Source organism: Scleropages formosus, chromosome 11 (genome assembly GCF_900964775.1).
Source record: "Scleropages formosus chromosome 11, fSclFor1.1, whole genome shotgun sequence".
NCBI lineage: Eukaryota > Metazoa > Chordata > Actinopteri > Osteoglossiformes > Osteoglossidae > Scleropages > Scleropages formosus.
Window position 1 is genome coordinate 27,342,284 of NC_041816.1, and position 14,413 is coordinate 27,356,696.

At 38.6% G+C, this 14,413-nt stretch overlaps 1 protein-coding gene across 1 annotated transcript; it reads left to right on the plus strand.

Moving 5' to 3' along the window:
* Positions 1 to 1,560: 1,560 nt before the first annotated feature.
* Positions 1,561 to 10,610, plus strand: LOC114911852 (zinc-binding protein A33-like). The gene is made up of 10 exons (XM_029256029.1): positions 1,561 to 1,567; positions 2,078 to 2,098; positions 2,327 to 2,347; positions 2,660 to 2,680; positions 4,365 to 4,385; positions 6,340 to 6,360; positions 6,853 to 6,873; positions 8,100 to 8,126; positions 8,296 to 8,322; positions 10,014 to 10,610. The coding sequence occupies exons 8-10, from the start codon at positions 8,111 to 8,113 to the stop codon at positions 10,547 to 10,549; spliced, it is 579 nt and encodes a 192-aa protein (XP_029111862.1). The 5' UTR covers positions 1,561 to 1,567; positions 2,078 to 2,098; positions 2,327 to 2,347; positions 2,660 to 2,680; positions 4,365 to 4,385; positions 6,340 to 6,360; positions 6,853 to 6,873; positions 8,100 to 8,110; the 3' UTR covers positions 10,550 to 10,610.
* Positions 10,611 to 14,413: the final 3,803 nt, after the last annotated feature.

A 14,413-nucleotide genomic window follows, 5' to 3' on the forward strand; every position in this document is an offset into this window, starting at 1 on the left:
AGGTGAGCTCCAAGAAAAGCATGGTAAGTAATACAGTTATTAAAATGTTAAAACTCTCATGCAAATATTTATATGCAGTGTTTGACTCTATGTTTCGTTACACTGACCTCATAACATAATTTTGTTAATTTCTGTTTTCACTGACTAATTACAATATTTACTGTTTTATCCACAGGTCAGCTCAAAGAACAGCATGGTAAGTAATACAGCCGTATGAAAGTGATGAATGAAAATGTTGGAAAATTGCATATGACATATATAAAAAAGAAAAATTAGGAACAATTTATAAAGAAACACTTTTTGACATTTAACAATCCCTATCACACTTACTGTGATTTTTACACCTCTGTTTATAGAACCAGTTTACAGTAATTATTGTGGCCCTTTGCCAAAAACATTGGATCCCCTGGTTTATGTGTGTTATTTTAAGTGACCTCATTACATTATTTAATTAATCTCTGTTCTCATTGACTAATTACAATAGTTACTCTTTTTTCCACAGATGAGCTCCAAGAACAGCATGGTAAGTAATTAATACAGTTGTATGAAAGCGATGTATGAAAAAGTGGCAATATCACTTCTTCTGTGTGGGAGTGAACGAGTGTGGTCCTGGTCCTGGTCCTGGATAACGGTCCTGCACTTATGACGAGGTTTTTTCTCATGATCCTGTTTGCTGAAATTCCCCCTTTACTGTATTGTAAAAATCATTACAATGTATAGTTTACATGCATTGATGACACATTTCTATTTATTTCTATTTATTCTATTTATAGATATCTCAGGTTATTTTCATGTCATTATACACAGATGTATTATAGACACAACATTTTCTTTACGCAGTTTCTGGTGTATCATAGATAATCACTGTAGACAATTAATATTCACCGTGTCACTTACTGTGATTTTTACACAATGTTTCTCGAACCAGTTCAAAGTAATGATTTGCTGTGATCTTCAGTCTGGATGCTGTTTGTATTATTAGATGCACAATTTTGATTCACTGTTTTGTAAAACTGCAGAGAAAGAGAGGTATTTTAGCAGTTTACTGTTCACATTGATAGTTTTGTTCATGTTAAAAAAGCTAAAAATTATAGCTGAAAAGCAGTATTATGTGAAAGTGATTTTATATCATAGCTCACAGCAGTAATTATATGGTATGAGTTATATTCCGGGGCGCGGTGGTGCAGCGGGCTTGGCCGGGTCCCACTCTTTGGTGAGTCTGGGGTTTGAGTCTCGCTTGGGATTCCTTGCAACGGAGTGGAGTTTGAATAAAAAAAATCAGTTTTTTAAAATGTAGTTGCACAGTAACTGGTTGTTGAATTGCACTTTTTAAATAATTTAGAATATTCACTTATAGTTTAAATAACTGATCACTTGCCACCACAACTGAAGGATGAGATAATATGATAAAATGTTAAAACTCACATGCAACTCATATTTATATGCAATGTGTGAGTGTAATGTTTGGTGGGACTGACCTCATAACATAATTTCATTTACTTCTCTTCACACTGACTAATTATAATATTTACTCTTACATCCACAGGTCAGCTCCAAGAACAGCATGGTAAGTAATACAGTTGTGTGAAAGTGATGTGTGAAATGTTGGAAAAATGCATATTTAAGACTTACATCAAAAAAAAAGAAAATCAAGAACAATTAATAAACAAACACTCTACACATTTAACATTCCCTATAACACTTACTATGATTTTTTTTTTTTTTTACACCTGTGTCTGTTGAACCACACACACACCTTCACAACCGCTTGTCCCATACGGGGTCGCAGAGCCTACCCAGTAACACAGGGCGTAAGGCCAGAGGGGGAGGGGGACATACCCAGGACGGGACGCCAGTCCGTCGCAAGGCACCCCAAGCGGGGCTCAAACCGCAGACCCACCGAAGAGCAGGACCCGGTCCAGCCCACTGCGCCACCGCGCTCCCCCTTTGTTGAACCCGTTCACAGTAATTATTGTGGCCCTTTGCCTGGTTCATGCATAGCATTTCAGAGGACCTCATTGCATAATTTATCTCTGTTTTGACTGTCTAATTACAATATTTACTCTTACATGCACAGGTCATCTGAAAGAAGAGCATGGTAAGTAATACAGCTGTTTGGAAATGATTAATGAAAATGTTACAATTTCACTTCTTTAAGATATATATCAAAAAGGGGAACACTTTCACTTACCTCTTATTTCACTAATAAAATGATTTCTAGCATTTCTGTGACTGAGTACAATGTACGAAAAAAATTTAATATTTTTATTAAATATTTAATATAGTTCTCGCTGACTAATTACAATATTTACTCTTACATCCACAGGTCAGCTCCAAGAACAGCATGGTGAGTAATACAATTGTGTGAAAGTGATGTATGAAATGTTGGAAAAATGCATATTTAAGACTTACATCAAAAAAAAAGAAAAATTAGGAACAATTAATCAACAAACACTTTACACATTTAACATTCCCTATAACACTTACTGTGATTTTTTTACACCTGTGTCTGTCAAACCAGTTCAAAGTAATGATTGTGGCCCTTTGCCAAAAAGATTGGATCCCCTGGTTTGTGTGTGCTATTTTAGGTGACGTCATTACATTATTTAATTAATCTCTGTTCTCAATGACTAATTACAATATTTACTCTTATCCACAGCTCAGCTCAAAGAACAGTTTGGTAAGTAATACAGTTGTTTGAAAGTGATGAATGAAAATGTTGCAATATCACTTCTTTAAGATATATATCAAAAAGGGGAACACTTTCACTTCTCTCTCTTTTCACTGATAAAATGATTTCTAGCATTTCTGTGACTGAGTACAATGTACGAAAAAAAATTTAATGTCAGACAGAATTACAGGGTATTACGTGATACCACAGTCAAATGACCTGTAGAAATGACCATGCTGAAGTCAGTGTTGGATGCAGGTTAATTCAGCTGCAGTTTCCTACTTTGTCAGGATTTCACTTTTGAAAAAAAAAATTTTATTGATTTCATCTTTTTTTCTCTCATTTTGTGTCATTCATAATCCCTTTTCCAGCGTAAGAATCCAAAGATTTTAGAGTATATAAAGTGATTTTTATCATTAAATGAAGTAACAGAATCATTTCATAATATATATCAGAATTTTGTCACCCGGCACTGGGATGAAATTTATAACTGCAGAAGTGTGACATCAAGCCTTTGGTTTGTTATTTCATTATATCCCGCTGTACATCAGACACAATATTTTCTTTTCAAAGTTTAAAGTTTAATATAAAATTATAGTCATTTACTATAATTTTTACACTTGTGTTTCTCAAACCAGTTCACAGTAATGATTGTGGCCCCGGCCAAAAAAAGCTGGACATCCCTGGTTTATGTATTTTAGAAGATTCCAGAAATGTGAGTTTTAGGTGAACTTGTGAAAATAAACTGACCTTAGTTCTTATTGTGCTTTTTGTGCTCATCACATCCAGGTTGTAAAAACGTGATTTTTATCAGAAAAAAATGAACACCTGTTATAGTTTAGATTCTTTCGGTTTTATCTCCTCCTGAAACGAGGGGTCTTGCAAAGCAACGCGGCTTCATTGGACCACGGGGAAGGTTCCTGGGAAGAACAGGAGCTGCATTCCGTTCAGTATTTGAGCACAAAGTACAGCAGTCAGTAGTTCTGTGTAAGAGTGAACGAGTGTGGTCGTGGTCCTAGAGAACGGTCCTGCTCTGATGACCAGGTTTCTTTCTTATGATCCTGTTCACTGAAATTCCCCTTGTACTGTATTGTATTAATCATGACATATAAACAGTTAACACGCATTAATGCTATGTTGTGTTATAAGATTTGTTCTTTTTTTTACTAATATCACACAGTTGTTATGTGTGAAAGTGTTTCTGTTCAAATTCTTGATCAGCACAAAGTGTGATTCGGTGTTAGAGACACTACATTAAAGTCATCTTGGACAAAGACATCAGCTAAATATGGAATAATTTACACCACTGTAGTGTCTCAAAATATAATCTTACTGTATAGAATGACACAGAAATATAAATTTACTTAGACAGTAATAGAAAATATTTGGTTTTGAGAAAAACTGTTCAGTTTATATTTATGGTGTAACAGGGTTCATAAACATAAATACCACAGTAAATTGTATTGCAGGCATGAACAAAACACTTAGAAGCAATTTTTATACAACGAAAAAAGATCTTTTAAAGTCTTTTGCACCTAGTATTGAAGACATGGTTAAAGCCTAAGATTGATAAAAGGTAAAAGCTCACACACATTTATATGCAGTGTGACTGTACTGTTTCATGACACTAACTTTGCATAATTTCATTGATCTTTGTTCTGACTAATTACAATATTTACTCTTACATCTACAGGTGAGCTTCAAAGACAGCCTGGTAAGTAATGCAGTTTTATGAAAATGTTTCAATATCACTTCCTTAGGACACGTAAAAGAAAACATAACAATTAATGAAAACCTTTGAGGGCACGCTGGTGCGGCAGGTTTGACTGGGGCCTGTTGTGTGGTGGGTCTGGGGTTCAAGTGCTGCTTGGGCTGCCTTGCGATTGACTGGTGGCTTGCCCTGGATATGTCCTCTCTCCCTCCACCCTTATGACCTATGTTAGAGGGTTAGGCTCTGATTCAGTGTAACCTCGCTTAAGACAAGCGGTTTGAGACTGTTTGTAAAAGCTGAAAGAACACATTTTTATGCAGTGCGTGACTAGTGTTTCGACACTGACTTCATTACATCTACAGTTCAGCTCCTAGAACAGTATGGTAAGTAATGAAACTGATCTAACTGAAACTGAAATTGCATATTTAAGCCATATCAAAAAAAATTATGAAAAATAAACACTTTAGAGGGCCGCAGTAGCGCAGTGGGTTGGACCAGGTCCTGCTCTCCAGTGGGTCTGGGATTCGAGTCCCGCTTGGGGTGCCTTGCGATGGACTGGCGTCCCGTCCTGGGTGTATCCCCTCCCCTCCAGCCTTACGCCCTGAGTTGCCGGGTGAGGCTCCGGTTCTCCGTGACCCCGTATGGGACAAGTGGTTCAGAAAATGTCTGTGTGTAAACACTTTAGACATTTGAGATTCTTTAGTAGTTACTATGAGATCAAGTTGAAGTTGTCATTCCTCTATACAATTTGTATACAGTGGAGCAAAATGTCATTTCTCTAGGGACCATGATGCAACACAGAACAGAGCACAAGACAGTAAATAAATACACAGGACAGGATGTGGACATTGGCTGTGAGCTGTAGGCAGTTGTGGTATAGTGTAGTGCTGGGTTCGCTGTTTGACTGTGCCAGATGAGCATTGGGAGGCAGCAGGGTGTTGAGTAATCTGACTGCCTCAGGGAAGAAACTGTTGGAGTCTGTAGGTGGTGGCGCAGATGCTCCTGTACCTTCTGCCAGATGGCAAAAGGGTGAAGAGTCCATGAGAGGGGTCGTCCACAATGCTGGCGGCCTTGTGGATGCAGTGGTTTTTGTATGTGGAGTCGATGGCAGGAAGAAAAAATCCGATGATCTTCTCAGCTGTTCTTACCACTCGCTCTAGGGTCTTGTGGTTGGAGACTGTGCAGTTCCCGTACCACACGGTGAGACAGCTGGTGAGGACGCTCTCCATCGTCCCTCTGTAGAAGGTGGTGAGGATGGGAGTGGGGAGTGTGGTTCTCTTCAGCCTCTGTAAGAAGTGGAAACACTGCTGGGCCTTCTTGGCTAGGCAGGTGGTGTTCAGGCTCCAGGAGAGATCCTCTGTCATGTGTACACCAAGAAACTCTGAGTTTTTGACTCTCTCCACAGATGTTCCGTTGATGTGCAGTAGTGAGTGGTCTTATTGGGTCCTCGTGAAGTCAACAATTATCTCTTTAGTCTTATCCACATTTAGAGATAGATTGTTGTCTTTACACCATTCTGCGAGCTGGTTCACCTCCTCTCTGTATGCTGACTCATCATTGTTGCTGATGAGGCCCACAAGTGTAGTGTCGTCACCAAACTTGATGATATGATTTGAACTGTACTTTGCAGCACAGTCATGAGTCAGCAGGGTAAACAGCTGTGGACTGAGCACACAGCCCTGGGGAGCGCTGGTGTTCAGTGTGATGGTGCTGGAGGTGGAGTTGCTGATCCTGGTGGACTGAGGTCTCCCAGTCAAAAAGTCCGGGATCCAGTTATACAGTGATCCAGATATTTACACCTGTGTCTGTCAAACCAGTTCACAGTAATTGTTGTGGCCCTTTGCCAAAAAGATTGGATCCCCTGGTTTATGTGTGTTATTTTAGGTGACCTCATTACATTATTTAATTAATCTCTGTTCTCACTGACTAATTACAATATTTACTCTTACATCTACAGGTGAGCTGCAAGAACAACATGGTAAATAATACAGTTGTATCAAAGTGATGTATGAAAATGTTTGAATATCAATTCTTTAAGACATATCAAAAATATGAACAATATCATTTACTTATTTTTCACTTTTCACTGCAGAAACAGTTTATGTGTAATATTAGAAAAAAAAAACTGTGTGAAACTGTTTCTGTTCAAACTTTCCGTTATAGATCAGCTCAACGTGTTATCAATGTGTCTCTAACACAGAAAGTCATCTTGGAGAAAGACATGAACTAAACATGAAATAATTTACACCATTATGGTGTCTCAAAATATGAACCTACTGTAGAGAATAATAAAAAATTCAGCTATAATAAATACTTATCAATTGTAGGAAGAGGGAAACAGGATAAGAGACTCATTTATTCACTAGTGAGAGAATGAAAGAGAATCAGCAGTGATACTATTTCTACTACTACTACTAATTCTACTGCACTATGTCTGTGATGGTGATTTTTTTACTTCTTAAATCTACAGGACTGATCAGTGGACAACCGAGTAAGTAATATTTGTGTTTCTGCATTTCACTGTGTGTCTGTTCATGCAAATATGAAATTAAAAAAGCAAAACACACCTTTAAAAAGCAACATGGTTTGTGTTGTTGTCACGAACCACGTTGCAGCTTCTCAAGTTCGCAAATGATGAGACCGACTCCAGGGTTTCTAATAAAAACGTTCCATTTAATTAAAATCCCAACAAACATCCATCGCCCCACTTGTACACTCTGAGGCAAAACTCTTCTTCCCTACTACTCTGGCATTTACGCAAAAAACAAAGAACGTAATTTACGTATGGACATCTAGTGGCAGTTCTATAAATCGCATTCCAAATGGTACAATTAAACTCAATGCCAATCATTCATCTGCAATTACAAGTTGACAACCAAATACAAACAACACCTTTCCACACAACATCAACAACACCAACTCAAACAATAAAAATACAACAGTTTGGCTACAGAAACTGTGAGAAATAAATGATGTCAGAAAAATAGAAAAAAGCACATGTCAAAATAATTTGAAATTAATGCATCTAATTTAATGGGAAATAATTGCTTCCCTTTTAGCTTTTGTTGGAGATGAGAAAAGAGCTTCTCAGATTCCTGATGTAATGAAAAAGAAAATACTGGGCTTAGAGTAAAACAGTTCAGTGTTTATTCATGGCATAACAGCTGAACAGTAAATATGACTAATGGTAAATGGTTCATGCTTATATATTTCATCAGTCCATAAAACAGGCATAATGTCACAATTAATAATGGAAAAGTAAAAATACCACTGTAACAGTATTCTATTTGGTAAGTAAAACAAGGTAAACAGTACATGTATTGAGAGAAAAATGTATCATCACCTCCTGTACAGCTGTAGTTACTGTTAGTAGAAGTAGAACAGAGATGGTACTACTGTACCTGCAGAAACTGAAAACTACCACATACTGTTCGTACTGTATTTTACTGTGTTTGTACTTTAGCAAAAGGAGTCACAAAAAGTCCGTAATATAACAGTCTATGGAATCCATTCTGAGTGGAGTGACTGTGAAGGTTTGTTTCTGTCAAAATCAGAGCCCAATAACTATACACTGTACCTGTAAGTGAAACTGATTTTGTATTTTTTTATTTTTCATTTTAGTGTTTTTTAAAATTTTTTCAGTTTTTAAGAAGTCGTATAAAATTAATTATTTCAATGGACTTACATACTTTTTCTAACTTCATGTTTCATGTCCAGCTGTAGAAAACATGTACAAGGGAGCTGGTAAGTAGAGTGGAGCTGAATTGATCCCACAGAACTGAGTTTGGTTTTTCTGTATGAGACTCTGTCCTGTAAGAATGGACACGAAAGACACTGAGACAAGTCCAGACTGACTGCAGTATCTGCTGTGCCACTAATTCCATGTGTCTCATTTTTATTTCTCTCTCTACAGAACTTCTGAAGGCACAAAGATACGCAGGTGAGTTTCTTCTGCTTCTTCTCCCCATTGCAGCTCTTCTCTGTAGGAGACACAATAATGACTGATTGGCTGCATTGAATCTGGACTCTCATTTGTCACATGATTGACTGACAGACACAGGATATGAGCACATTTATTGACCTTCCTTTCCACAAAACATCTCATCAGTGATGAGAACAAGTGACTGTTTCTCACAAGAGTTCAGTTCAATCCACACTGAGCTCCTGGTGAGAAGGAGATGTTACAGCTATGAGTGAAAGACAAACAGAAACGGAACTCAGTCTTTATGTATCCAGTGCTGTTTGTTGGTCCTTCTGCTCTCATTGTTTCCTTCTCAACACTATAAATCCAAATGAAATCAAATGCACTAAAAAGGCATAAGTATAAAAATATGGATTCGAGAAAGTTCCTTTAGCAAACACACACTTCACCACAGAGACATTTTCCACAGAAAAGTTTCAGTGTTTTCCACAAACTGATCTTCCCCTCTTACTGTGAGCAAAAGAAAAAATATATTTTAAGGACACAAAGTGTCAAATGTGACTCCACAACCTTTGCATCTTGGACCAGTTTATTTATACAATGTCTGAAGGTGGAACAGGTGTGTTGAGAGCAGGTCGGTGTGACCAAAGCAGATTATGTATAATTCTATCATTTTCTTACTGAATTTTTTACTTAATTTAACTATTTTTATTGTGTTCATTAATATGAAATCAAATCAACTTTTGAAAGATAAATGTTCTTACAGTACTTTCTCAAAGGTAACATTATTAAAATTTCTTACAAAACATTCAAAACACCAGTTTCCAGAATTAATATTAATGTCTAAAAATTATATTCATATTGTGGCACACAGCACTGTGGTTCTGGATGAGGCAAAGAAGACCACGGAGACAGCATTCATCACAAATGATTTATTTGAACACCAGCACACAGGGAAATAGTGCTTTCATTCTGAGAACCCCATTTCTTCCAGGACCTCCCCCTATTTTTTTTTTTTTTTTTAAACTTTATTTGATAAAGTTATCAACAATACATTAAAATCCACAATCCAACAAACCCAACACCATTTTTCTACAGTTGGTCAACAAAGTTACTAAACAACCAGTACATAAAACACATTGTCAAGACAAAGTCTTTCCCATAACAATCCCCTTTCTGGCTTCAAAAAATATAACTGACCCATGTCTTCCCCACACCAACATACCCAAAAGGACTGTCCACCTATAGCCAACCTTCTCAACCTGCTTAGTGCCCCCAGGCTCTTTCCCCACACACTCAGAAACACGGTCACCCCATCATTTCCCCCAAAATGCTCCCGGTGGTTGCACACCCATACATCACATTATTCCCCATAATGCAACTATTTACATTTAGGAGTTTCCCTCCTAAAACAGTAACACAGGGTCGTTACAATATTAATACCTAAATATTAATGCCTAAAAATTCACTCATTCTCACTAACCGTGTGTTGTAATTGCTGTCACACACACACACACACCCACTGCCTTCTACTGCCGTAATAATATAATGTTCTTATCCATCCATTTTCTAAACTGCTCAGTCCTTCTAGGGTCATGGTGGCAACAAGGAGAGCAATACAACATTTAGGTATAATATAACGTTTAAAAAGTGTTATTTTTTATCACATTTTGAAAGATAATAATTGACCATCTCCCTGTCCTCCGCAGTTGATGTGACTCTGGACCCTGATACAGCACATCCTCAACTCGTCCTGTCTGAGGACAGGAAACGAGTGAGACATGAAAACACAAAGCAGGAGCTCCCTGACAACCCAGAGAGGTTTAAACGCCGGATAGGTGTCCTGGGAAAAGAAAGGTTTTCTTCAGGGAGACATTACTGGGAGGTGGAGGTTGGGGACAAAACTGACTGGGATTTAGGAGTGGCCAGAGAGTCCATCAACAGGAAGGGAAAACCTACACTGAGTCCCAATAATGGTTACTGGACTATCTGTCTGAGGAATGGAAATGAGTATAAGGCTAATGCTGAGTCCTCTGTGTCCCTCCCCCTGAGTGTGAAGCCCCAGAAGGTGGGGGTGTATGTGGACTATGAGGAGGGTCAGGTCTCCTTTTACAGTGTGGAGGAGATGTCTCATATCTACATTTTCACTGGATATAAATTCACTGAGAAGCTCTATCCGTTCTTCTGGCCAGGTGCCCCAAACTCAGCCCCACTGATCATCTCTCCTGTGAGTCACACAGACTGAAGAAACTGAGTTTAGCTTTTAATGTTCAGGTTATGATGCCATATTCTGATTTAATTTCCCATCTCACCCTCATTCGGGGTTTGTAATTTCTCCATCTAAACATGTATTTTTTACATTGTGATGCTTTTAAATAAATATTGTTTAACAGCAATTATGTCTTTTGAAAGTTCCATCATGTGGAAGTAAACAGAATCGTATCATGCAATATTCAGTAATTTTCAAACTGATTTCAGCATTAAAATTAATGAGTCTCTTCAATATATTTACATTTATTCGTTTATCAGACACTTTTCTCCAAAGCGACGTACATCTCATAGAAAATACAAATGTGTCCATTACATTAACAGAGACACTTAGATGTACTGTAGATGCTGTGGAGATCAGTTGTTGTTCTTGGTATTGCCTGTAGATGACAGTAGTGTACGGTAGGTACAGGAAGGATACCTAAGGAGTACGGATATAGATTTAGAAGAGAGTCCTGAAAACAGTTGTCATAAAAACCAGCGTGAATATTAAAAGCGGCTACACTCCAGTTAACAGAAATCATTCTCAATGTGTTTATTGAGTAAACACAACATGGTACCAGGAGTACTCGGAGCTGCACTAAAGAAGTATGATGGATGATGCTGTTAAACCACCTGAGTCATTGAAACTAACCCAGGAACGTCGACAACAGCTGGCGACAAGCGTTCAAGTAGCAGTTTTCGCTGTACATGCAAGCGGTTGGGCTGGATAACAAGCCGGATGCACGAAAGATTGCGTTGCTTCTGACGGTGGCTGGACCTCAAGCGATAGAGGTGTACAACACTTTCACATTCGCAAGACCTGAGGATGGAGAAATATTCGAGGAAGCCATCAAGAAATTTGACGAGCACTGCTCACCCAAGAAAAATGAAACATACGAGAGGTATTTGTTCCGCTCGCACATTCAAATGTGGAGAGAAAGCTTTGATTCTTTCTTAACTGACTTAAAACTAAAGGCAAAAACGTGCAACTTCGGAGTTTTGAACGATTCAATGATCAGAGATCAAATTGTCTTTGGAATTCATGAAAAGAAGGTGAGAGAAAGACTGCTTAGATAAGTGGAGCTAAAATTAATGATGCTGTCAAGATTTGTCATGCAAGTGAACTTGCTTTGCTGCATTCGAAAACTTTCAGTGACAAAGAGGGCGCTGCTGTTGCTGACAGTCCAGTAGTCAGCACTGTCATGCAAAAAATTAAAAAGCAAAGATCCACACCGAGAGCAGGCACAGCGACATGATTTGGTTGTAAAAGATGTGGTTCAGCGCATCAATCCAAGCAATGTCCAGCATATGGGAAGCTATGTGCAAAATGCAAATGCATGAACCACTTTTCCAAACAATGTTTCTCATAGAGGGGGGTGCGGTGGCGCAGTGGGTTGGACCGGGTCCTGCTTTCCGGTGGGTCTGGGGTTCGAGTCCCGCTTGGGGTGCCTTGCGACGGACTGGCGTCCCGTCCTGGGTGTGTCCCCTCCCCCTCTGGCCTTACGCCCTGTGTTGCCGGGTAGGCTCCGGTTCCCTGCAACCCCGTATGGGACAAGCGGTTCAGAAAATGTGTGTGTGTGTGTGTGTGTGTGTGTGTTTCTCATAGAATAAGTCAAAATCAACAACAAATGTGCATACTGTGGAAGAGACAGAATTGTCTGAGACTTTCTTTGTGGGAATGATCAATGGCAATAGAGAAAGTGTTCAGCAAAGCAATGAGATAAAACAAGAAAATGTCTCAAATGTGAACAGCGTATCTGAGGATAAATGGTTTGTCTTGTTACAAATAAATGGAACCATTGTCCCACTGAAACTTGATACTGGAGCTAAGGCCAATCTCATAAGCATAAGTGACATAAAGGAGATGAAAATCAAGCCTAATATTTGGAAAAGTCCAGTGTTGCTTAAAGCTTACAATGGGCAGGACATAGAAACACGAGGTGTATGCATACTCAGAGTACAAGTCAAGAGCAAAATTCATCATCTTCTCCCTGTTGTAGTCCCAGATGATCATCACTCCCTTCTTGGTGACAAAGCCCGCGAGGAGTTAGGATTGGTCAAATGAGTGTACTGCATCAGTAGTCATGATGTAGCATTGACACAGCAGGAAACTGCAAATGACATTGTATGCAGATTTGAAGATGTTTTCAAGGGACTGGGAGCTCTTCCATTCACTTACAAAATTCTGCTCAAAGAAGATGCTCAGCCTATAATACACGCTCCAAGAAGAGTTTGCACACTAAAAGATAAACTAAAAAAGGAACTTGACAGAATGACAACTCTGGGAGTAATAAAGAAAGTGGAGGAACCCACAGAATGGATGAACTCCATGGTTTGTGTCAAAAAAGAAGAATGGTGATTTGAGAATATGCATGGATCCTCAAGGTTTAAATGCAAATATAAAAAGAGAACATTACCAGATTCCAAAGCGTGAGGAGATTACAAGTGAGATGGCTGGTGCACAGTATTTCAGCAAACTTGATGCTTCTCAGGGGTTCTGGCAATTCACGAGGACAGCACCAAATACTGTACATTCAACACACCATTTGGACGTTATTCGTTCCTACAACTCCCCTTTGGCATATTATCAGCTTCTGAAGTCTTTCATCGTGGCATGGAGCACATCATAGAAGGGCTGAATGGAGTTTGTGCATATGTTGATGATGTAGTGGTGTGGGGATTGTCATTACAAGAGCACAATCAGAGGCTTCTTAAGCTACTCCAAAGAATTTGGAAGTATGGACTCTGACTAAACAACGCCAAGTGTCAGTTTGGTGTCACTGAGATTACCTTTCTGGGTGAAAAGTTGTCAGGACATGGTTTGGAGCCTGATACGAGTAAAATACAGGCAATCCTTGACATGCCAAGTCCAGTGGATAAGAAAGGTGTGCTGAGAATAATGGGAATGGTGAACTTTGTTGGTAAATTCACTCCAAATCTCTCCTCAGAAATAGCAAAACTCAGGGAACTGCTTAGTCACAAAAATGAGTTCAGATGGACAAGTAAACATGAGGAAGAATGAAAAACGCTCAAGTCAACTTTGACAACAGCACCAGATCCTGCATACTTTTACACATCCAGGAAGATCAAAATCTCTACAGATGCATCAAAAGATGGGCTAGGTGCAGTCTTACTCCAAGCAGATGCTCAAGGCTGGAAACTGGTAGCCTATGCCTCCAGGACAATGTCACAATCTGAAAGCAGATATGCTCAGATTGAGAAAGAGTGTCTGGGACTTGTTTGGATTTGAGAGATTTCATGACTAAAAATAAGGCTTACCATCATTCACTGCAGAAACAGATCACAAGCCTTTAACTGCAATAATTCGAAAGAATCTGAATGTCTCCACACATTCAGCGTCTAATGATGAGACTGCAGCGATATGACTTTAAATTAGTCTACACACCAGGGAAATACATTGTCTTAGCTGATGCACTCGTGCACCATCAACATGTAAATCGCATGAAGTGAGCTCTACAGAAATTGATGTTGAACTTCTGGCAATAGTTCAACATTACACTACAGACCCAGTAAATCTTAAAGCAACTATAAAATAGTAAATCTTTTAACTTGTGAATTTACAATTTAGAGTAAAAGTAAAAAAGTTCATTATAATATAAACTGGAAATATCATGGAAAAAAAATATATTTTTATCTTTATTACAGAAAAGTGTAGCGAGTAGCATTTCAGCTAAATTAGCCTAATATTGGCTTGCCAGAATTCAGTCCCCACACACAGCTGTAACGAGTAAGGACACGGATATTTGATTCTACCGTAACAAATTCTTTTGGCATGTTTGATGGTATAATATAAACAACACATCAGTGTCTGGGTTGCATGTTTGGATGAGATTTTGAT

Coding starts and splice junctions, on each gene's coding strand:
- LOC114911852 (XM_029256029.1), top strand. Junction 8,323..10,013: donor GAAGGCACAAAGATACGCAG/GTGAGTTTCTTC, acceptor TGTCCTCCGCAG/TTGATGTGACTCTGGACCCT.